This window comes from Nicotiana sylvestris, chromosome 2 (assembly GCF_000393655.2).
Source record: "Nicotiana sylvestris chromosome 2, ASM39365v2, whole genome shotgun sequence".
Classification (NCBI taxonomy): Eukaryota; Viridiplantae; Streptophyta; class Magnoliopsida; order Solanales; family Solanaceae; genus Nicotiana; species Nicotiana sylvestris.
In genome coordinates this window covers 16,973,495-16,999,378 of record NC_091058.1, presented here as the reverse complement: position 1 = coordinate 16,999,378, position 25,884 = coordinate 16,973,495, and the positions used below count along the sequence as shown (strand labels likewise).

Below are 25,884 nucleotides of genomic sequence, written 5' to 3'. Positions count from 1 at the left end.
TGAAATTTGAGAAGCTTCGGATTGTATTGAATCCAATGCGAGCGATGGTGGCTAAATGGTGGTGGAGATGAAGGAAATTTTAGTGGTGGTAAAAAAATAGAATGGAGGAGTAAAATGGGTTAGGGGCGCTGAGGTTGCATGCCACATAGCATCCACTTCATAAAATATTAGTGTCACGTAGGATTGGATATCTACCTAGAACAAACTTAGCGGTAAATGGGTACATTTAAATCAATAGTATAACCGCAGGGGTATATTTAAACTCAAAGTATAACGGGGAATATATTTAAACATCTTCTCATAGTACAAGAGTATATTTGGTCATTTACCGTAGAAAGAATTATATACAGTCAGATCTCTATAACACTTCACTATAGCAGCAAAAAAAAGTATAGAAACAAATGAGACTATTATGGAGAGTTGACTCTAGTTCAATAATGTATTAGTGTGCTCCTTAACATGGTTTAGTAACTCAGTTCCTCCATTAGTTAATACTCCCTCCGGTCTACAATAAGTGACCAATTTGCTTTGAGCACACCCATTAAGGAAATATTAAATTCTAGACGAAAATAGTTAGTGTGACTAAACTACCCTTCATTAAATGTTGCACAATAGTTATAGTAGCACTTACTTGTCTTCTCAAATGTGAGGAGTAAATGGCTTTTTAAGTACGTACATAAGGGTAATTTTGGAAAAATAAATTAATTTTTTTCTTGATTATATAAATGGATACTTATTTTGGACCAAAATTAAAAAGCAAATTGGTCACTTATTGTGGACCCGAAGGAGTACAAAATAATCATACTTTGTTGTGTGCTACTATTAATACCAAATTTTTATTGTTTTTCTAGCTTCTTGGAAAAGAGAAAGGGAAGGTCTTAAGGCAAGTTATTTACGCAGATCTAATACTTGCAACACAAGTATGATTTAAAGCTTTGTCGTCTTAACTAATGCAGGAGCATAGAGAACTGTTTCTACCAACGACATCTGATTACAAATGACGAAATCAGATTCACTAGACTACCCAATTACAAGACTTAATAATTTTACGAGCAAGGGGTGGTAGAAAGATCGGGATCCCCCCTACCTCTGACCAAAAGTCTCGAGTTCGAAAAGTAGAGAATCTCTTGGTAATGAGCGCTTTACCCCGGCTTTACCTAATGTGTAACTAGACCAGTCAGGTAAACGTAGAGAATCTCTTGGTAGTGAGCGCTTTACCCCGACCTTACCTAATGTGAAACTAGACCAGTCAGGTTAGTGGGTTTCGAGTATCGGATGCCCAAAAAAAGAAATTACTTAAATATAGGCTTAATGAAGATTTCCTCGTATTCAGAATCTTTTGAAGAAATAATTTCATTAATAACCTCGGTACAATGTATAATGCAATTGCAAAGTATTTTTTTGTAGTGATGTCTCCATTGAATTGCTAACTTCCATCTCTCTATTGACCTTCTAGCTACACTTGACAGGACATAAATGTCTTCACTAAGCATATCCTTGCTTTCCATGAAAGCACAAAGCTCACTAGCAAGTGGTGGCGGCATCTCTTCAATCTCCACGAGTTGATGTATATCCTGAAATTTATCAAGGATGATGAGTAACTTACCGTCTTCTTCAGCAGTAGTTGGAAGTATGTCCAATGTTGTTCTGCATTTCTTTGCTAGCCATCTCATTGCAGCAACTTCATTATGTGTTGAAAGTCGGTTTCCTGAATAAACAAGGTGTAAAAGGGACCTGCGCTTTTTTTGAGGGACTGCCCACAATCGCACTGTTGATAGTAGCGCAAAGGATGGCTTCCCATCTGGCTGAATATAGAGTAACTCATTCTCCCATGAACAGAGAGAATACATATCTGGTTCTAAAGGTATAAAAGCCTTGTCATTTAGGTTGTCAGTCAGAAGAAATCCATAATGTTGAAGAAGCTCCAAATTTGTGTAGGTTCCGTAGCTTAGCAGAACCTGCATCAATCAATAACATTAGAGGCATCAGCGCTACTCTTACAAGCTAGAAACAATAATGCAAAGGGGAAATGGCAAACTGTCTTGATAATGACACTGGATATTCAATGCATGACATTCATTTCTGTAGTTCTTAATTTCCAGAATATCACATACTAGTAGTGTCAGTCTGTCAGACAAAAAGAAAGGAAAAAGTATTAAAAGGGAGAAAGAATTTCAGTATCACCTGTTCTCCTTTCTGGTAGTTTCTTCTAGCATAGAAACAGTATGAAGAAACGTCTTCCTCATATCCAGCATCTATTAGCCTATGGGCTGCGGCCAAATCAGTTGCTGATTTAAGCATACGGTCTTCTTGCAAAGAAAAGGCTTTTCCAGCAACCTGATCTTCAGAATTAGATGTTTCCTCTCCAGGTGCTGCGTAGTTGAAGAAATCTCCCACAGGGCATAAACATCCAGCTTCATCCCAAGATATATGCATGGTGCGCGAGGATATCTTCAGCGAGAACCTTTTTTAGGTTAAACTATGAAAATAAGAAGAAAAACGGGGAAAATATAGCAAGTAGCGGACAGACACTGAATCCTCAAGTACATCATGAATCAAGACAGAAACGACAGACAATGCTAAAGTCCACCATGAATCAAGCACATCATACGTATATCTTGCGATGAGGTTAAAGTTCAAGTACATCATGAATTAAGACAGAAAAGACAGACAATGCTCAAGTCCACCATGAATCAAGCACATCATACATATATCTTGCAATGAGGTTAAAGTTCAAGTACATCATGCATCAAGACAGAAAAGACTGACAATGCTCAAGTCAACCATGAATCAAGATTCAAGCACATCATAAATATATCTTGTGATGAGGTTAAAGTTTCTAATAAGAAATGGTTAACTAAAATAATTTTAGAAATTAGCTCTTATGAGTTGATTCCGTACTTACAGAACCAGAGGCCCACACCCAAGCCTTGAGAGTCAGGAGCTGTGGCTTGAGCTTGAGATCATGCATAAGCACACTAGCTTCTTTCCACTCTGCTTCGGCCTTCAGAGAAGCCTTTTGTGCAGCCCAGATGGCATCATCAATCTAAAATCATTAGAAATAATTCAGATGAAGCCTTTTCGTGGTGAATTTCAGTCAACTAATATGACAGACATTAGCAATGCAATGAACAATAGTAGTGCTTGACTGCTTGTAAACAAAGAAATAAATTTTAGCTTGTAGGGATTGCTACAAACTTGCAATGCTTGTATCTCGAATTTGCCAAAATCCACAAGTGTGTCATAGCTGCGAGGGAAGTGTTTTAGATAGGGCCACCACCGAGAACTCTTTCCCTTGTTCACTTCATTTAACAGTGCAACAGCCAATATCTGCAGTAACAGTAAGTTCAGAAGGCATAAACATCAACTTGAAGGAACCATCTGTATGGGTCAAAATCCCCCCCTTAGAATATTCAGGGCGAGATAGCATTACGGGAAGAATCCTCAAGCCGTCACTTGTTAAGACGGTCCGAGAAGCCGCACGGCCCGCGGTCAAAGAGTCGATGAGAGTTGTAGTCAAGGTGTCAACAAGGATTGAGGTCGAGGTCGAGTACGTTCGATAGGGCAGAAACGGCTAGTTTTTGAGATAGGATATTAAAGAGAATATTCCCTTGGATATTCTCTACACTTGCACTTTTGGGGTTTCTTGGAAGTATGTCCCCTATAAATAGAAGAAGAAACAATGATAGAGGGGATATTGATTTTCTTTAAGAAAAGCACTTTGACAAAAAGATTTAGTCTTCACTCAATACAAAGATCTACTTCTCACTAAAATTCTTATTTATACTTTATCATCAGATCCGATAAATCCTCGATTGTTCTAGGATTTGTCTTTCAATCATTGTCACATGGAAGGTTCACTTATTCCGTCTTTTATTGATTGAATCATTCCCCTTATCTACTTAAATGCCATTTATTATTGTCTATTGGATGTTATATGCTATTGCTACACCACCGCATGAACACCTGTTAATTGCTTTTTCTAATATTAAGATCTAAGGATATAATTATTAATTAGGATTGACCTTTGTTTATATAAATTTAATTATTTGAACCAAGATTTATATTTTTGGTCAAACACCGTCATCACTGGCCAAAAAAATCACAAACTGCAGAGTAGGTGGTTAGCACTCGGACTGTGGAGATACGAGCAAAAGATTCACTTGCACAACCAAGGTAGCAAAGCATTTACAACAAACATTTGAAGAAACTACAGACTCAACATAAAGGTCAGGCCTTTCAATACTATAGTAGCTTCTAATTTGTGTTGTTTCAAATTTGTATTAACTTTCTTTAAAGCAATGCTTTTCTCTACACTATCCAAAGCTTTTCAACACTTAACAAAAATTCACTTTGAACAACACCTTTTCACTTAAAGATTTTCATTTCAGAACGTTATCCACTCTCGTGCAGATGTAACAAAACTTTAACTCTCACCATAATATGGTACATAAACTAAATAGAACACTTAAATTGGGGCAGTGAGTAGTAGTTCAGTGAACGGAGAAACTTTAAGCCACAGTTCTTTACCCAATTTGTTGTAATAACAACTGATAGCTCCATAATCTTTTATAGTTGCAGAAACACGTCGAGTTAACTTCACACTACTGGTTGAGCATATAAAACTCCAAAAAAGTTTCTGCCTTTAGTCCAAAAAACGCAAAACCCAAGTTCTAATTCTTAAATAAAAAGAATAACCTGAGTGGAGGAGAGAGAAGGGTGCTTCTTGACAACAATTGACAGCACCTCATCGCTAATCATAAGGCTTTGACTAGTCATTAACGCTCCGTTTGGAACTTTAAGAATCAATTCCCCTTTCCTAATATCACGAGCTGCTGCTAAACCTCTCCTGCAACATCAGAAAAATCATCCATTCATCACCATGCGTATATAACATATTCATAAGCAGAAAAGAGTTTTGATTAATATATATATACCCTCCGGCATCAGGGAAATTAGAGAGAAAAAGGGAGTGTCCCAAACATGAATCTGATTGAGGGGTTGAAGTTAAAGGAGTGTCTGAGATTCCTAAATCAGCTGCCCATTGCAGGAAGCTCTTTAGGTTCAATGCTTCTTCCATGGCGGCTTCGCAGGGAAGCTGTGGGCTTTTCCCTTTCTTCTGTTAGAGAAAATGCTCAAGGGTAAATTAGACAACTACTTCATCAACTCCAGCGTGGAAATAACAGCTGGCAGCCACTTTTAAGCATAACATTTAAAATATATTTACAAATCATAATGTATTTAAAATTAGTCAATTTGTTCAAACTTCATAATATCGTGTCTTAAAGTTTAAAAATTATATCCAAATTTTGAATCTTATGTCCTGAATTTTAAATTAATAGTTCAAAAATTCAGGGCACTTAGGGTGTGTTTGGTATGAAAATATTTTCCGGAAAATATTTTACAATTTTTCCATGTTTAGTTGGCTTAAATCTTTTGGAAAACATTTTACTCATGAACTCATTTGGAGGAAAATATTTCATTATCAAGAGAAGGGAAAACATTTTCCAAAACTCCTTCTCAACCTTCCCCACCCTCACCAACCCCCCCTCTCCAAAAAGGTTTTTTTTTAAAAAAAAAAATCAGTTTTTCCGTTACCACCCACCCTACTACCCTTCCACCCCACCCCACCGCAAAAAAATAATTTTTTTACCTTAATTTTTTTTTTTGCAATTTCAAATTTCTGTTTTTTTCATTTTTCTGCACCACCCACCACCCGCCCCAACCCCTGCCCCTCCCCTCCCCCCCGATCCCTCCCGAAAAAAATATTTTTTAAATATATTTTTCAATTTTAATTTTTTTATTTATCGGTTTAAAGGTTCAAAATTTTACAAGTTCCAAAATTATGAGTTCGGAGGTGTATGTGTTTGGAAGTTTACAGGTTTAGAAATTATAAAGTTTACGGGTTAGAAATTCCGCGGTTTTGAAAGTTCAGCGGTTCGAAAATTTATGAAATTTGTGGGTTCGGAAGGTTGTTGATTTGAAAGTTTATGACTTCATATTTATTATATCTAAATTGTTTATGTATACTCTTGAGAGGTCATTTCCCTTAATTTACATACCAAACACCAAAAAATGAATAAGATTACTACTTGTTTTCCAAGAAAACATTTTCTTGGAAAATATTTTCCATTATACCAAACACACCCTTCGTTTAGAAATTCAGATTTAGTCCCGAATTTCAAATTAACAGCCCAAAAATTTAGGACATTGAGTCCTAAATTTTAAATTAACAGCTCAACAATTCGGAATACAAAATTCAGAATATTTAATCCTTAAATGGTAAATTGGTTAATCTTTAAATAAATTATAAATTATAAATATATTTTAAATAGGAATTTTTATCAAGCTATACTAGAATAAAAACATATTTGCCACTTTTATGTAGGTTCCTTAGGAATTACTTTGTGTGTGTGTATATATATATATATATATATATAGTTATATACAAAATTATTAAAAAGAAAAAAAAATTCAAAATCCCTTAATTTTAGCTTGTCAATTACATGACACCTACTCCTATTTCCAATAACTCCCCCTATATATAAGATTATGTTCCTTTTTTCTCTCTTTTTTAATAATCACCCAAAATCTCTCTTTTATTTTTATAACCCCACCCCCAAATTTCCAATTCTTTTCAAACCCAGTTTTTCTTTTTCTTATTAATCGCCCAAAATCTCTATTTCTTATTGATACAATGCAGACGAAATTCAGAATATTGCTCTAGAATCAAGTGGTGGGTAAGTTTTTGAATGTTGTTTTTTTTTCCTTCTAAAATCTTTATTATATGTGACTTGTATATGATACATCAATACCCAAACAATACTCGATACAATACTAATACAATGATAATACTATTATATTATTTTTTTAGTGTAGAGTTGTGATTAAAACTTGAAAAAGATGAAGATCATAATTGTATCATAATTTTTTAAAAATGTATGGCGATTGTTTTATAATTGTATATGTATCGTAATTATTGCAGGAATTGTATTACAAATGTACGATAATCATATGTTGTTACGAGCAGTTGTGAGTTCGTGACGAATTTCACAGTTTGTATCACAAGTATGATAATTGTATATTAATTTATTAGTATATTAATTTGGGTATTAATGTACCGGATACAAGTTAGATATAAATTGTGAAATAAGTATGATACAATTATGTTTTAGGCATTGATGTATCCGATACAATTCAAATATAATTATGATACAGTTATTATACTATTATCATATATTTTTTGAATATGTTTTAATAATATAAAGTTGTCGGCAATGGTAGAAAGAGAGAAGATAGAGATTCTGGGCGTAGATTAAGGGATTTTAATGTAAAAAGAAAGGAGAGAGAAGAGTGTCACACCTCCTCTCTGGTGTCTGGACCTCGATTTTATTGGTGTCAATAAGATCCTGTATGGCATGCCTTAATTTCCAGCACTTCTCGGTATCATGCCCGAGCATCCCTGAGCAGTATTCACAACTGATTGATCGATCCAAATTCTGAGGTGGGGGATTTGGTTCTCGAGTCTGGACAAGACTAACCAAACCCAATTGCCTCAGCTTGTGGAACAAAGCGGTGTGGGTTTCTCCCAACTCCGTGAAAGTTCTCTGTTTCCGCAACCTGTCATTCCTAGCATCTGGATTTCCCTGAAAACCTACCCCTGGAGGGTTTCTATACGCCCTTGGTGGAGGGTAGGTGTTTTGTGGTGGTGCATATATGTTCTGGGGAGCCGGCGCGCGCCATTGTGGGCGAACCGGAGGATGAGTGTATGCTTGGGCTTGGTGTACGGAACAATGTGGTTCTCGAGGTGGATAGAAATTTTGTGGTGGGTTGTATGGGTAGTTCGACCTGTGAGGTCTGGGTTGGTTGTAGTGCGGCCTGCCAGCCCTGGACCAACTGCCTGCCTCGATCGTGGCAACCTCTTCTTTCTTTCTTCTCAGCGCACCTCCCGTGCCGCTTTGAATAGCCTGGGTTGTGGCTTTGAGTGCCGAATAGTTCAAGATTTTGTCAGACCTCAGACCCTCTTCTATCATGACCCCTATCTTGACCACCTCGTTGAAAGATTTTCCAACTGTTGTCACCAAGTGACCAAAGTAGGTTGGATCCAGTGTCTGCAAGAAATAGTCCACCATCTCTCCCTCTCTCATGGGAGGATCGACTCTAGCTGCTTGTTCTCTCCAGCGGAACCCGAACTCGCGAAAACTTTCCCCGGGTTTCTTCCCAGTTCTCAATAATGTGAGACGGTCAGGGACTATCTCGAGATTGTACTGGAAATGACCTGCAAAAGCCTGCGCCAGATCATCCCACGTGTACCACCTGCTGGAATCCTGCCTGGTATACCATTCTAGTGCAGATCCGCTCAGACTTTGGCCGAAATAAGCTATCAGCAGCTCATCCTTGCCGCCTGCCCCTCTCATTTTGCTACAGAATCCCCGCAAATGTGCCATGGGATCACCGTGCCCTTCATATAAATCAAACTTAGGCATCTTGAACCCAGCCGGGAGTTGGACGTCTGGGAAAGGGCACAGATCTTTGTATGCTACGCTGACTTGATTGCCCAGCCCGTGCAAGTTCCTGAAGGACTGCTCCAGGCTTTTGAACTTTCTCAATACTTCATCCTGTTCAGGGGCCTTAGCCGGCTTCTCAATCTCTGCCGGCACTTCCAAATGTGGATTGTAAGCCTGTGGTTCGGGGGCATGAAACGTAGGCTCGGGGGGGTAGTATTGTGTATCGTGAGCCTGAAACAATGGCTCACTGGTCGTTCTTTGCAAAGGGGCTGATGTTGGTCCCACAAAAATGGGAATATTGGGTGTTGGGAGAGGTTGATGGGGTGGTGGAGCTTGGGAATCATGAGGGCTTCTTTCTTGATGATAAAGGGGATTTGGGCGGCTTGTGGAAGGGCCAGAGTGAGGGTATTCCGGCGTGTGTCCCAGTGTTTCAGGGCTCTTTTGTGTTTTGGCTATGGCTAGCTGCATTGCACTCATCTCTAGTCCCATCCTTTCAATCTTTTCCATCGCTTCTTTCAACAACTGGCTCATCGGCCTCTCTTCCTCATTACTATTCTCTGAGGTAGTCATGCTTGTTGCTATCGGTCCTTTGGATCTGGTTTGGTAGGAGTGTGTTGCCAGAGTTCTTTAACAACTAACTTGTCTGGATCAGACAACAACAAACTTTGTTAGCGTTAGAGTTTAACAGATTTGATCATAACACATAAAGGATGCCATGCTCCTAGGCAGTTAACCGTTTCTACATGCTTTGCTTCGAACAACATGCGTCATCCCGGCTTGCTCATTTGTCCTTTTATTGTTATTTTTGTTTTTTCTTTCTTTATTTATTAAAGCGGTCGAATCTTATGGGGATTGCCTACGTATCACGTCCCCGCGCGAATCAGACCAGGCGTAGTTCTGCCATGAGGCTAACATTTATAAAAAAGATGAACAAACATTACATTTGAAAACTTTGTAAAAACAATGTCTTGAAATACACACATTCAAATTGAAATAAAAAGATACAATTCTTAACATCTCACAACGTGCCCCACTTTCCACTTGTGTTGTAAATTATTAGATCATTTGCTCAAGGCGGGGCTTGACCTGGATGACCTCCCAATGTACGATACATCCTTTCCAACTCCACTGCTAGATGACGGGCAAAAGTGGCTGCATGCTCTGTAAACCTTTCATAATCCATTCCTTGGCAGCTTACATAACTTTGAGAGGTGTAGACCTCCAGGTCGTGGATCTGTGCCCTGAAATCTTGGAGATGTTGGCCTTGATTCTGCAATTGCTGCTGGCGAGTGGTGGCTATATCTCTGATACGATCTTCACGATCTAGGGCTGACTCTAATAGAGCTTGGAGTCTGGCCTGCTCTAATCTCACCTGCGCTCTTTCTCTATCAATGTCCGCTTGTTGATGCTCTCTGTACCTTCTTGCCTCTTCTAGTTGTGCACGAAGTTGGTCTTCTGATCGTATCCAATGGTCTTTTTCCTTCTTGAATTGTGCCCTGTCTTTCTCGGATTGCCTATCTTGGCGTTCCTTATCAGATCTGGCTTCTTCGTTTAATTGTTGGATCCTTTCTTTTGCTTTGCTCAACGCCCTTTCATTTGCAGCAAGAACGGAATCATAATCTTGCATTCTTTCAAAAAGATTGGCGATGGTTTTTTGATCCTTCCAATTCCTCATTGGCGTTTCAGAAGCCTTTTTCATTCTCAGAAATCGAGCATGAAGACTTTCATTCTCACAGGCTAGACTCTTCTTCTCGCCTTCAGCTTCTTGTGCTTGCAAATCCTTCTCCAGACTGAGGTTCCTTAGATTTTCCTTTAGGGCATGGATAGTTGCTTTGTACCCCTTCTCTTTTTCTCCCCAGATCAACCGCTCTTGGATTTTATCATTAAAGTTTTGAATATGGGGTCTTTTGGTTGGCCTTCTTAGCTCAGGTTCTGGTACATCATCCACGCGAGACCGTTTCTCGAACCACCTTGCATATCCAGGATTTATCTCACCCTTTGTAGTGTCTGGGACTTGAGTATCGCTTTTCAAGTATCGACATCCATTCCACATCTGCTGAAGTAAAGCCTCAGGAATAGTGGCCTCTGGGTGTAATTCGATTTCTTGCGTACTCAAATCTTCATCATCAGGAACTACTTGATATCTTCCTATTTGTCTTAGGACTCTCAATGGCGCATACGGCTGGATGCTTCTCAATCCCAATAGTAGCAGATAACTATTTGAGTTTGACATATGTATCACTCATCGGTAGCCATCCCAGAGTCCATTCAATTTGATTTGCCGTTAGAGCCCTTAGCCGAGATACCCATGCTTCTATCCCTTCTGGAACCTGATAATTTTTCACTCTTTCCTCATAACCCTCGATGTAATTATCGTTGCTTGGCCCATACTGTATGATCTTGGGCTGTTGTTGGAGATGTTCAATCAGCCACATTTGCAACAAAATTTTGCATCCTTCGAAGACTTTCGCTCCTGCTTTACATAAAGTCAAAGCCCGATAAATGTCTGAGAGAATGATGGGGACAAGGGTGTGGTTTTCCTTGGTGGTGAGGATTTGCACAACTTTTGCGGTGCGAATATCGATTGTTCGTTCTTTGTTCGGGAAGACCATGATTCCTAGAAAAGCCACCATGAAGGCGAAGCGACGGTGAACCTGCCATGCGTCTTTGTCTTGTTTGTTAGTAAGGCCTTTCTCATGAATTTCGAACCCATCTGACTTTCCGAACCTTGAATACAAAAAGTTGAAAGAACAACATCCGTTGACGACATTGCTTTTCCTGATTTGACTGCTGATGTTCAGAAGACCGAAGAATCGATGTACCGAGGGAGCCTTCGTGAATATCAAGCTTTGATTCCTTAAACTTCCGTCAAAACCAACATATCCAGCTACCTCTTCTAATGTAGGAGTGAGCTCGAAGTCAGAGAAACGAAAGACATTGTGAACAGGGTCCCAAAAAGTTACTAATGCCGCAATCAGATCATCACGGGGTTTAACTTTCATAATATCCGGGAGATTTCCCAAATGCTTGATGACCCACTTTTGACCATCTTCGCCTAATTCACACCACCACATTTGAAGCTGGAATAGAAACTCTTCTGTATTTGCGGATGAGGGGTTTTGTGTGGTGCTCATTTTGTATCTGAAATTTAATTTAATAAAGTCAAGACTTATTTTGAAAACATACTCTAATCATTTTCAGTCAAAACTATTTTCAAGATTTAAAACTATTTTTGGGAATTTTTCAAACTATTTTCAAGATTAAATACCTTTCAAGATTAAATACCTTTATTTCAAGATTTGAAACTATATTTTACCTTTTTATTTTACTTTATTTATTTTATTTTTTTATTATTATTATTTTATTATTATTTTTTTATTATTATTTTTTTATATTTTTTTTTTAAAAAAACAACCCATTTTATTCCTCAGCTCTTACCATGATTTCATTTAAGCCGGTCAGCAAGCATGTTCGAGGCAAATGAATGCACAGGTAGCAAGTAGGATGCATCAGGATGGTCTTTTTATTTCGGGTTCACCTGTCCTAGACAGACCCAACCCCTGTGTTGAGTCTCCAAGGTCAGATGTACATGATGCAAATAGACGTTCCTACTAGGGATCCGGTACATGGCTGAGTTATTCTAGGTAAAAACCTGAGGCATATTGTTCTAAACCTGGCTTACCCAAACGGACAGTTTGAGCCGAAGTGGGGGCAACGTACCGGGAGCACGAAAGTCTACCCGGCCTAGTTACTTGTCCCAACTTCGTCTTATTTGGTATGACTTTAACAGAAAGGTGGGCCACGCGCACGTGTGCACCATAAATTTAGAAGACTCAGAAAGAAGGGGGTTTCGTAGCAGTTGTATATATTCATAATTCAAATAATATTAAAGCGGTAAAAGTGTCATTTAGCACATTGGGCATATATCATGTAAAAAAATCAGATAATAAATAAAGCCAACTATAACAATTATTTTAAGCTCGAATTCTTGAACCCTGAACCAGTGGTTCTGGGTTACATGTTCCCCAGCGGAGTCGCCAGAGCTGTCACACCTCCTTTTTCCATACCCGAGGGGGTAGGGGAGTTTTTTCCAATTAAAGGACAATCGAAACGGGATTGGTTTATTTATTTCAGAGTCGCCACTTGGGAGGTTTAGGGTGTCCCAAGTCACCAATTTTGATCCCGAATCGAGGAAAAGAATGACTCCATATTACAGTCTGCGTACCAGAAATCCGGATAAGGAATTCTGTTAACCCGGGAGAAGGTGTTAGGCATTCCCGAGTTCCGTGGTTCTAGCACGGTCGCTCAACTGTTATATTCGGCTTGATTATCTGATTTTATACAAATATGAACTTATGTGCAAATTTTAACTTTTTACCGCTTTCATAATTATTATTATTAAGAATGTGAACGTCGTGAAAACATACCTCGAATCACGTTACATCAATGTACACGTGATTGTTGACATATCTCGACTCGGTTGAGATTTGGATTTGGGTCACATAAATGTGCACCCGAGTTAAGGAAAATAAATTATTAAAGGCGCGCTTAAAGCAACTAGCGTATTGTTATTTTGGGGAAAGCCATGAAATTCGCTAAACGGCATGTCCCGAATTCTAAGTATTTTTATATATATACATTTAGAGGGCCCCGCACTTTGTACATTTTTGTTTGTCGAGGCTCGTCTCATTCTTTATGAAAGGAATTTGCAACGTCATGGAAATGCATCTCAGACCACGCCACAATCAATGTACCCGTGGTTAGAGACACATTTCGATTCCGTTGAGATTTGGATTTGGGTCACATAAATGTGCACCCGAGTTTAAGGAGATAACATTATTAAGTACGCGCTTAAAGAGACTATCGCGTTATTATTCTGGGAGGGCCGTGAGATTTGCTAAACGACCCGTCCTGGAAACTGAATGCTTCGATAATATACATTTAACGAGGGCCCCGCAGCTTGTGCGTTTTTATTTGTCGAGGCTCATCTCGTCTTTATTTTAAAAGGATATCCTATAGCAACTACGTTTCTTGTCGCATTTGTTTCTACTAATTGAAAGCGGAGATAGTCCTAGTTAATTATATGCTTGCAGGTCATTTATAGTAGGATTCAGAATGCTTAAAAAAATCAGAAACAAGGCTGCGCCCCACAGACAAGCGATCGAATCTCATGGGCCCAAACCCAGTTTGTGCGGGATTGGCCAGGCTTGGGCCACTGATTTTCTGACGAGGCCTGCTTGGTCTGTTTCAACTTGGGCTCAACCTTCGTGAGGTTGAGACCGTAAACTTGTGTTCTTTGTTTTAAAGGTGTGGTTTATCAATTATAATAAGGCAGTTTATCAAAAGGAAATGAACTTAGCTAACAATGGATAGCTTCATGCTTGGCATGTATTAGAGAATATGCTACACGATTAGACTAAGTCTAAGATACAACCTACTGCATTGGGAATACTTTTACCTAACAGCAGGCATATACAAACTAACATTCAATCACCATGCATTGATATCTACTAGGCGTGCAAGCTACCATCAGTATCCAAACAAAATGTAAACTATTATACATTACATGATATTCAATATAATAGTCTATGTATAAAAACATCTTCAAATCTTCTCTTTTGTATTCATACTCAACTTTCAAGTTACATTGATACTGTTAATCGTGTACCTGGTATAGAGGACAAAGAAGAAGGGAATGATCAGCTGGGCAGTATGCAATAAACACAGCAACAGCAGATACACAACAACAACACAACAACAAACCAACAACCACAAGTGTTTTCCACAGTCCACAGACAACCAGCAACAGTTTCCAGAACAAAGAAAACCAGCAGATGGTCGAGCACCAAACAAGTAATCCCAGAAAAGAGTAATGAAACAAACAGAAGTAACAGAGTGTTCTATGCAGCAACACCAGCAGTCCAACAATCACAAGCAGCTCAATCAGTGCAAACAACAGAACTTGGCCAAGACAGCTTGACCAATACAAACTCTTATGTAGCTTTCAGACAGTGTTTGGTTACAGTGTTTACTAGAAATTTCCTTATGTTTTCAGTTTTTCTTTAAACTCACAAGACCTCTCTTAAGACTAAAAAATTTCCAGCCCCTTTTAAGTTCTGAAATGGCCTATTTTAAGCCAAACGACCCAGTGCAGCTAAACTGCCTGGATCCTCCCACTTGCAGACTGCCCTTACCCTTTAAACCCATGCTTAAGCATCTTTTGATGCCAGCCATTGGTTCCCCACGCCTGGTTTATTCTTTAATCAAGAGTTATGGGCTCATTTTAGTATTCATTTTAAACCCCATACTCTTGTGTCTTGTTCCCCATTGAGCATTAGTTTAATCTTAATTTAGTACCCTACTTGTCAGCTCCTTTAAACTAAGCTTTTCTGTTCTTTTCAAACCCCAGACTACCCCTGTTAAACCCTGATTATTACTGCTCTAAACCCATTGCAGCATCTGTGCATTTTGAACTTCTAAAAGTTCAAATGCAGAACTGCCCATGGGCTGAATCTTTTCAGTCGTTTTGCAATACAAACAAACCCATTTCAAAAAATGTCGGGCATTCAGTTAGTGTCATGGTTCGATCAGTCATGTGACATTATTAGTTCATTTGATCAATTAGTTATAGAAAACTAATCGACGATGTTTATCGAGTCGACTATACTAAATACAACAGGTAATAATCAATCGTTCATATAAACAATACGTACAGGGACCCAAAGGGCATCAGACAACTTTTGTTCAATTACTGGGAACCTATATGAATTATTTATGCGACGGCTATCCTAATCGAACATATATATCACAGAATACATTCAAATCACACACAGAAAACAATCGACCAAATAAAAGGTCTTCGACAGAGATGGAAGAAATCAGAATGAAAAAAATCACAAAATAACAAACAAACACAACGAAACATGCTGACAACTTAATTAGCAGTGGAATAAAACAAAAAGGAAAAGAAAAACTTACCGAGAAATGTCCAAACAAAATTGATCCAAATCTGACTCAACTCTGACCCTTTGAGGTCGAACAAACTTTAATCAGGGTGTTCTCACATGAGAACACCTTGATTAAGGTCTATTAGACCTCAAACCCCCGTTAAGGCTAACCGGATCCCCAGGTGCATGTGTTTTAAGGTCTGGATTTTCAGATCTGGTTTTTTTAGAAGTTGTGGGTAGATTCGGACCAAACTAAGCTTGGTTTGGTCACGAGGAGGGTCAGAGGAGTGTCTGGTATGAAGATGGTGAGGTTTGGGTATAGGTCCGGGTTCGACTCGAATCTTCAAATGAAGATTCGAGAGGAAGGAAGGTGATTCGAGGCTAGAGGGTAACAGATCCATGCTCAGGAGAGTGAGGGGGTCTTAGGGTGTTCAGGAGGTGGTCACCGGCGTTCATGCCGCCGGGTTCTGGTGAAAGGGAAACTAGGGCGGCTACTAGGGTTTGGGGGTTTCAGGGCTTGGGGAAGGAGACGAGTGAAGGGTGGGGTTCGGATAGGGGGCGTGAGGTGTGAGGGAAAGCTTATATACGGAGTAGGGGATTGGATTTGAGCCGTTAGATCATATGATCTCAACGGCTTGGATCTGATGGTGAGAAATGAGACGGGGTCGTTTGATATTTAAACGGGGTCGTTTGGTTTAAGTGAGGGGCTGGGTTGAACCGGTTATTGGGTCGGGTTATGTTAAATGGATCTGGGGGTGTGATCCTGGCCGTCGATCCACTTGAGATCAACGGCCCAGCTTAGACGGGACAGAACGACGCCGTTTGGACCGTGTCCGGGCAGCCTGTGTTTGGGCTGTTTCTGGGCCTTAAAATTTTGCAACAAATAGGCCCAATCCGATTTTTCTAAATAATTTGCACTCTTTTCCTTTGTTTTTCTAATTTTAAAATACAACTAAATTAAAATGAGTTTAAAAACACACATTAATCAACACTTAACACAATTATCACACACATATTACAAATTCTTTAAATGATTAAATCACAGCCTAAAATAAAAGACGCATATTTTGTGAATTTTCTTTTAATGACTGAATTATGGCTTAATTAACATGACATACATATTTTGTATTTTGCTTGATAAGATAAAAATGAAAAATGGACAGAACCACAAACGACTACCAGAATATATCACGTAAAATCAAAAAATTGTACAACGAGGAATCAATGATTGTATTTTGGAGTGATTGTCCGTGGAGCAAAAATCACGTGCTTACAGCTGCCCCTCTTTGCCCGAAGACACGAAGGGTTTTCGCGCAAAGATAAAGCGGGCGATTTTTGCTCGTCCGAGTACTCCGTGTGAAGCATTTTTGAAAAAGATTTGACCGAACCTTTGCTTCCGAGGTTTCCTACATATCCTGGGCTAAACAGGAATCAGGTCAATGTAGTTCGGGAAACTTTGGTAGCTGGGACTACCGTGTGACTGTAGTGCTCGCTGCTATTGTGCGCTGTTGCATGCTGCTGTAGGATGCTACTGCTCACTGATCTCCTTGTTACATTGTTCTTGAAAGGAAAAACAAGAAGCTAAGCTAGAGTATGGATCGTGAGATGTCATCCATCTTCAACTTGTTCTTGTTGCCTTGCTTTCTTGTCGGCTAACGCTTTTCCTCCGATGCCTTTATTTTGTGAACTTGGGGATGATACTGGTCCTTCGCCTTTTCTGAATGCCAGTTTTCATCACTTTGCTTGATTTGCTGGGAACATGGCCCTCTTCTTTAAACCTTCCAATGGTTTCTTCAGTGGTATCACAGTTTGTTATGTTGGGCGTGCTATAACGTTCCCAAACTGCTTCTTTTGAGACGTGTTCCTTCTTCCCTTTAAACCGCGCGCTTGCCTTTGCAGTCTTCTGCTTCTTGGCGCTGGGGATTTTATTGTTTCCTGCTTGGGGGTCTCTGTTGTAACCTTCCGCCTTCAGGTGAGGTTACTGATTCCAAAATCTAGAGCTGAAATGTATTCCCGCATTTTACTGGTGGGCGACCTAGAACTTAAAATGTATTCCCGCATTATACTGGTGGGCGACCTAGAACTTAAATGTATTCCCGCATTATACTGGTGGGCGACCTAGAACTTAAATGTATTCCCGCATTATACTGGTGGGCGACCTAGAACTTAAAAGTATTCCCGCATTATACTGGTGGGCGACCTAGAACTTAAATGTATTCCCGCATTATACTGGTGGGCGACCTAGAACTTAAATGTATTCCCGCATTATACTGGTGGGCGACCTAGAACTTAAAATGTATTCCCGCATTATACTGGTGGGCGACCTAGAACTTAAATGTATTCCCGCATTATACTGGTGGGCGACCTAGAACTTAAATGTATTCCCGCATTATACTGGTGGGCGACCTAGAACTTAAATGTATTCCCGTATTATACTGGTGGGCGACCTAGAACTTAAATGTATTCCCGCATTATACTGGTGGGCGACCTAGAACTTAAATGTATTCCCGCATTATACTGGTGGGCGACCTAGAACTTAAATGTATTCCCGCATTATACTGGTGGGCGACCTAGAACTTAAAAGTATTCCCGCATTATACTGGTGGGCGACCTAGAACTTAAATGTATTCCCACATTATACTGGTGGGCGACCTAGAACTTAAATGTATTCCCGCATTATACTGGTGGGCGACCTAGAACTTAAATGTATTCTCGCATTATACTGGTGGGCGACCTAGAACTTAAAAGTATTCCCGCATTATACTGGTGGGTGACCTAGAACTTAAAAGTATTCTCGCATTATACTGGTGGGCGACCTAGAACTTAAATGTATTCCCGCATTATACTGGTGGGCGACCTAGAACTTAAATGTATTCCCGCATTATACTGGTGGGCGACCTAGAACTTAAAATGTATTGAAATTGTTTCCCCGTTCTTCCGAGAAAATTTTCGACAATTGGCAGAAAATTTTCTGCCCCGGTTTTTAGTGATTTCCCTGGCGTTGCGTCTTGCTGCCATTATCAATCCTTTGTTTTCCTGCAGCAGACAAAAGGATTTAGTTAGTTTTAATCGTGGTGGTAGAGGGTGCCTTTCCGGCGGATGATTTTTCCTCTCTTCCCCTTTTCTTGCTCTATGTCCCCATAATTGGTTGGTGGACAAAATTGCTTGCTGGGGGTTTCTAGCCTGCTGGGACTGGTTTCAATTTATCCCCTTTTCTGCTTTCTCTTTAAGCATATGCTGTGGGAATCTGCTTTTATTCCCGAAACCATTCCCTTTGGGAGCTTACTTCCTCCAAAATTGCGAGGCACGATCATTGCATTGCCTAGGGCCGGCCTTTAAGACTGTTTGTGTTATCCTGCATGGGATGAATTCCCCTTCGGTCTCTGGTAGTAAGCTTTGAAAAATCCTTTTCAAGACGAATTTTTAGGAAGAGAAATAAAAGCTAGAAAAGGAGAAAATCTTTCTGAACCAATATTTGGTGGGAGAAGAAACTCAGAAGAACTTATCTGGAGGACATGACTGGTCCCCGTGATCATGACGTGCACCATAGATTCCCGACTCAGTCTATTTGTATCAATCGATTTGCCCGATGGTATGACTTGCTGGGGATGATAAATGACTGTCCATTTTGTTGCGAATGTGGTCGCTTTTTGTTGGTCTGTCTTGTCGCCTCATAGTGCCCTTCGAGGGGTTTTCACCAATGAGACTCTCTCTTTTCTCTCATCTCCCGGCGCCTTATGGTGCCTGTGAAGGTTTTCACCAATAAGACTCTCTCATTTCATATCTCTCATCTTACGTCGCCTTTCGGTGCCTGTGAAGGTTTTCACCGATAAGACTCTCTCATTTTATTTCTTCATTGAAGAATCGGGGTGTTATCGATACGACCCTCTCTTCTGGAAATCCCTTTGACCATCAATTCAATCCTAGTCTTATGATCCTCTTCTTTGTTGGGGATCGGTGTATTATTCTCGGCCTTATTTACCTGACTTGGCATCTCTTGGATATTGATCGGGAGGTCTTTTGGACGTCGATGTTGGTTTTGGTGTGGGGCAAAAATGAAAAAATAGTTTTGATGGGTGATCTGCTACAACTTTTGGAATCAAACCTTTGTTGGAACTTAAAACATAACCTCTGTCCCAGTTTTCTTGCTTGGGGAAATTTATTTTTACACTTATATTGAGCTACGTGCGTTACGCACACTGTGCCTATTATGCACACTATGTACATCATGCATCCTATATTCTATGATGCATACTATGACTGAGCCGTGAGGCGCCTACGTATCCTCTTTGAGGAATCAGGTCAAACGTAGTTCCCACGGTTTTGTATTTCTTATGCTTTTATCTTCTTTTTTTCTTTGTTTTTTTTTTCTTTCTCCTTCTTTTCATTTTCCTTTAAAGATTTTTTTCTTTTCTTTTCTCTCTTTTTTTCTTTTCTTTTTTTTTTCTTTTTTTTCCATGTCTTTTCCATTTAGTGATTCCAAAAGAGGGGTATGAAAGAATAACTTAAGGCTCAAAAGGGGAAGCAAGGGTTAAAAGTGTTTGGATAGAAGAAAGAATTGCCTCCGTCATCCCATTATCCAATAAATGCCAAATACAAACAAACGAACCAATAATTGCCATAATTAAAGAAATTACGCATAATATCTCTTGACTGCATCAGAATTGATAGCCATGTCGACACATCTCCCCTCGATATCTGTCAAACACAAAGCACCGTTGGACAATACTCTGGTCACGATATAAGGCCCTTGCCAATTTGGGGCGAATTTGCCTTTTGCCTCGACCTGATGTGGGAGGATCTTCTTCAATACCTGCTGCCCTACCTCAAACTTCCTGGGGCGCACCTTCTTATTATATGTTCTCGCCATTCTCTTTTGGTATAGCTGACCATGGCACACTGCTGCCAATCTTTTCTCATCTATCAAACTCAACTGTTCCAATCGAGCTTTGACCCATTCATCATCATTAATCCCGGCTTCAGCGACAATCCGGAGGGACGGAATTTCGACTTTCGCTGGTATTACGGCCTCAGTTCCGTACACCAACAAATAAGGAGTTGTACCTATGGAAGTTCGGACGGTAGTGCGGTAACCCAACAAAGCAAAGGGTAATCTCTCGTGCCATTGTCTGGATCCTTCCACCATCTTTCGCAGTATCTTCTTGATATTCTTATTGGCTGCTTCGACCGCTTCATTCGCCTTGGGACGATATGGGGTGGAATTGCGATGGGTAATCTTGAATTGCTGGCATACCTCTCTCATCAGGCTGTTATTAAGATTCGCACCGTTATCCGTGATGATCACTTTTGGGATTCCAAATCTGCAGATGATATGGGAGTGAACAAAGTCCACCACTGCCTTTTTGGTTACCGACTTGAAGGTTTTAGCCTCAACCCATTTGGTGAAGTAATCAATGGTCACAAGAATGAACCTGTGGCCGTTGGATGCTGCTGGTTCGATAGGTCCAATGACATCCATGCCCCATGCTACAAACGGCCAGGGTGCTGTCATCGTATGTAACTCTGTTGGCGGAGAATGAATCAAATCTCCATGTATCTGGCACTGATGGCATTTCCTCACGAAAGTGATACAGTCGTGTTCCATGGTGAGCCAATAACACCCTGTTCGAAGGATCTTTCTTGCCAATACATATCCGCTCATGTGTGGCCCACAAACTCCAGCATGTACCTCTGCCATAACCGTCGTTGCTTGACTGGCATCTATGCATCTCAACAATCCCAAATCCGGGGTTCTTTTGTACAATACTCCTCCGCTGAGGAAGGAACCATTCGACAAACGTCGAATGGCTCTTTTTTGGTCTCCAGAGGCATGTTCTGGATATATCCCCATTCTGAGGTATTCCTTGATATCATGAAACCAGGGTTCGCCATCTACTTCTTCTTCTATGGCATTGCAGTAGGCGTGCTGATCACGGACCTGGATGTGCAGAGGATCAACATACATTTTGTCAGGGTGGTGCAGCATTGATGCTAAGGTGGCCAAGGCATCCGCAACCTCATTGTGAATTCTCGGGATGTGTTTGAACTTCACCGATCGAAATTGCTTGCTCAGATCATGCAAGCATTGTCGGTATGGTATGAGTTTTAGATCTCGCGTTTCCCATTCACCCTGAATCTGGTGTACCAAGAGGTCCGAGTCTCCCAAGACCAAGACGTCTTGGACATCCATGTCAGCAGCCAAGCGCAGACCCAGAATGCAAGCCTCATACTCGGCCATATTGTTGGTGCAATAGAAGCGTAGTTGAGCCGTAACAGGATAATGCCGTCCTGTTTCAGAAATGAGTACTGCTCCTATTCCAACCCCTTTCGCGTTTGCAGCTCCATCGAAGAAAAGCTTCCAACCCGGTTCCTCAGGCAATTCCAACTCATTTGTATGCATTACCTCTTCGTCAGGAAAATACGTTCTTAAGGGCTCGTATTTTTCATCAACGGGATTCTCTGCCAAATGGTCTGCCAGCGCCTGGGCTTTCATGGCCGTCCTCGTTACATAGACGATATCAAACTCTGTGAGCAGAATTTGCCATTTTGCCAACCTTCCCGTGGGCATAGGTTTCTGAAAGATATACTTCAATGGGTCCAAACGGGATATGAGATAAGTAGTATACGAAGACAGGTAGTGCTTCAACTTCTGAGCTACCCAAGTTAGGGCACAACATGTTTTCTCGAGTTGAGTGTACTTGACCTCATGTACTGTGAATTTCTTGCTAAGATAGTAGATGGCCTGCTCCTTCCTTCCTGTGTCATCATGTTGCCCCAATACACAACCAAATGAATTTTCCAAGACCGTTAGGTAAAGAATTAAGGGCTTCCCAGGCTTTGGCGGGACCAATACAGGTGGATTAGACAGATACCCTTTGATTTGGTCGAAGGCCTCCTAACACTCTGCCGTCCAACCTACCGCAGCATCCTTTCTCAGCAGCCGAAATATGGGCTCACAAGTTGCGGTGAGTTGAGCGATGAACCTGCTGATGTAATTGAGTCTACCCAGCAAACTCATTACCTCTGTTTTGTTCCTTGGCGGTGGCAAATCTCAGATGGATTCAATTTTGGATGGGTCTAACTCGATCCCCCGTCGACTGACGATGAATCCTAGCAGCTTTCCTGATGGAACCCCGAATGCGCATTTGGCCGGGTTGAGCTTGATATCATACCTTCGGAGTCTTTGGAAAAATCTCCTTAGGTCTGCTACATGGTCTTCCTGACGCCAAGATTTGATGATCACATCATCGACGTACACCTCGATTTCTTTGTGTATCATGTCATGAAATACAGCAGTCATTACTCGCATGTATGTTGCCCCGGCGTTCTTCAATCCGAACGGCATTACTCGATAGCAGTAAGTTCCCTATGGCGTAATAAACGCTGTCTTTTCCGCATCTTCCTCATCCATTAGGATCTGATGATAACCCGCATAACAATCTACAAAGGATCCGATCTCGCGCCCCGCGCAATTATCGATCAAGATATGGATGTTGGGCAATGGAAAATTGTCCTTGGGACTTGCTTTGTTGAGGTTGCGGTAGTCGACGCACACCCTGATTTTTCCATCCTTCTTTGGGACTGGTACCACATTGGCCAACCACTCGGGATATCGAGTGACCCGAATGACCTTCGCTTGCAACTGCTTAATCACTTCTTCTTTGATCTTTACACTCATTTCTGTTTTAAATTTCCTTAGTTTTTGCTTGACGGGAGGGTATGCCGGGTCAGTGGGCAATTTGTGAACCACTAAATTGGTGCTTAATCCAGGCATATCGTCATATGACCATGCAAAAACATCTTTGAATTCCATGAGGGTTTTGATCAATTCTTCTCTGACATTCGGCTCAATGTGGATGCTAATTTTGGTCTCTTGGACGTTATCAGCGTCTCCTAGATTCACAGCCTCAGTGTCATTTAGGTTAGGCTTGGGTTTCTCTTCAAATTGGCACAGTTCTCGGTTTATCTCTTCGAAGGCTTCACCTTCGTCACATTCAGATTCATCGTCACAAACGACCTCTTGCATCATTGAGTCGGATTCAGATTGATTTATTAGACTAGGTCGAAGATCCGCTGTGCATGCCATGTCATTAGAACCAGTAAAAAGAGAACTGTTCAGAAAGAAAAAGAACAAAACAAAATTAAAATGGGACAAAAGAAAAGAACTTTATTAAACTTGCGGGATAAAAGGGTTCACACTTTTACAAAAACGAAAGTAAAATTTGGATTACACCCTTGAATAATCCGAACAAACAAACAAACAAAACATAAATCAAAGCCTACTACCAAGACTCCCCTCGGACAGGAAGAGGAGTAACTGTCCAATTGTTGGTCTTGGCCTCAGGCCCCACAAACTGTATCTCTGTTCCGCTGGAACCTTCTCCAGCTTCCACCATACTGACATCCGCGAATAGCCTTTCAAAACTCTGATTCAAGTCCTCATTGATACCGATCAACGGTCCTAGAACCTTTGGGACCGGTGACCCCTTGGCACTTGCTTTAACGAAAGACCTCGAGAGACGTGGCACCGGCTTAGGCAGAAACCAGACCCTCTTCTTCATTTTTCGCGCTTGCTTCCTATCTGCTGCGGTTGGTTTGAACCCCAATCCGAAAGTTTCCAGATTTTTAGGAAGGGAGACAGGTTGGACAATCCCTTGAAGCTCGACTCCCAGGCCTTTTCCCGGCACAAATCCATTACCCAGCATTTCTGAGACCATCATGACTGTTGCGGCAGCTACCCTAGGGTGCGGGATGATTTCTCCTTCAGAAATTTTGTTGGCCGACCCTGTATCGAAAATCTGGTAGACCCAAGGACCTTTGTCATCAGCGGTCTCTATGAAAGGTACAATGGTTCCGCCCATGGTGCACGTTGTATCCTCGCCGTGTAACACGACCTCTTGTCTTTCCCACTCGAACTTCACCATCTGATGTAGGGTGGAAGGCACCGCTTTGGCTGCATGAATCCATGGTCGACCTAACAGCAGGTTGTAAGATACCGTGGCATCTAATACCTGGAATTCCATGGTAAACAGGACTGGACTGATGGTCAGTTCAAGTACAACATCCCACACAGTGGCTGTTCCGTTTCCATCAAACCCTCGGACACAGATACTGTTCTTGTGGATCCTTCCGTGGTCGATCTTTAACTGGTTCAAGGTAGATAGTGGGCAAATATTGGCGCTTGAGCCGTTATCCACCAATACTCGAGTTACCACCGAGTCTTCACATTTGACAGCTAGGTATAGAGCTTTATTATGCTCCGTACCTTCCACCGGCAGGTCATCATCTGAGAATGTTACCCTGTTCACCTCGAAAATCTTGCTGGCAATGGTTTCCAGGTGGTTTACAGAAATCTCACTGGGTACATGAGCTTCGTTCAATATCTTCAACAGGGCCCGACGATGCTCCTCAGAATGGATCAGTAATGACAACAGTGAGATCTGGGCCGGTGTTTTTCTCAGCTGTTCGACCACAGAATAGTCTTGTACTTTCATCTTCCTCAGGAACTCTTCAGCCTCTTCTTCGGACACAGGTTTCTTGGTTGCAACTGGGTTGGTTCTTCTTAGCTCCACCGGAGCAAAACATCGACCTGATCGAGTCAGCCCTTGCGCTTCACAACTGACTTCTTCCACCTGTTTTCCTTTGTACATCACCACCGCCTTTTCATATTTCCAAGGCACAGCCCTGCTGTCAATCATCGGCAGCTGGACCACAGGCTTTATGGTCACCAGTTCTCTACATACCCCTTTTAACACGACTGCCGGTGTGGGCGGGATCCCTGATATTACCAACTTGCTTGGCTCGGGTTTGCTTGTTATGGCGGACGGGCTCTTTCCCAATATCACTACCGGCTTGACGCCTTCTCCCTGCGATTGTACACTCGTTCCTCCACTGGTCGAGACTTCTTTCGGGGCGGCTTGGATCATCATCACTGTTTGTGAGGGTTTTCTCAACTCTCCTCCCTCACACACCAACTCAATCATGTGAGTTTCGTGGTGCGCTGGCAGTGGGTTTTGGTTGATGTTAGGAGCTTCTGGTGTCTGGACCTCGATCTTATTGGTGTCGATAAGATCCTGTATGGCATGCCTTAACTTCCAACACTTCTCGGTGTCATGCCCGAGCATCCCTGAGCAGTATTCACAACTTATTGATCGATCCAAATTCTGAGGTGGGGGATTTGGTTCTCGAGTCTGGACAGGACTAACCAAACCCAATTGCCTCAGCTTGTGGAACAAAGCGGTGTAGGTTTCTCCCAACTCCGTGAAAGTTCTCTGTTTCCGCAACCTGTCATTCCTAGCATCTGGATTTCCCCGAAAACCTGCCCCTGGAGGGTTTCTATACGCCCTTGGTGGAGGGTAGGTGTTTTGTGGTGGTGCATATATGTTCTGGGGAGCCGGCGCGCGCCATTGCGGGCGAACCGGAGGCTGAGT

General features: G+C 41.3%; 1 protein-coding gene across 1 annotated transcript; it reads right to left on the bottom strand.

The window, feature by feature from the left end:
- Nucleotides 1-1,291: 1,291 nt before the first annotated feature.
- On the bottom strand, nucleotides 1,292-5,131 carry LOC104241708 (protein SET DOMAIN GROUP 40). Its single transcript, XM_009796644.2, has 6 exons — nucleotides 4,938-5,131; nucleotides 4,699-4,849; nucleotides 3,199-3,330; nucleotides 2,906-3,046; nucleotides 2,185-2,451; nucleotides 1,292-1,958 (listed from the first exon to the last, which is right to left on the bottom strand). The coding sequence occupies exons 1-6, from the start codon at nucleotides 5,078-5,080 to the stop codon at nucleotides 1,293-1,295; spliced, it is 1,500 nt and encodes a 499-aa protein (XP_009794946.1). The 5' UTR covers nucleotides 5,081-5,131; the 3' UTR covers nucleotide 1,292.
- Nucleotides 5,132-25,884: the final 20,753 nt, after the last annotated feature.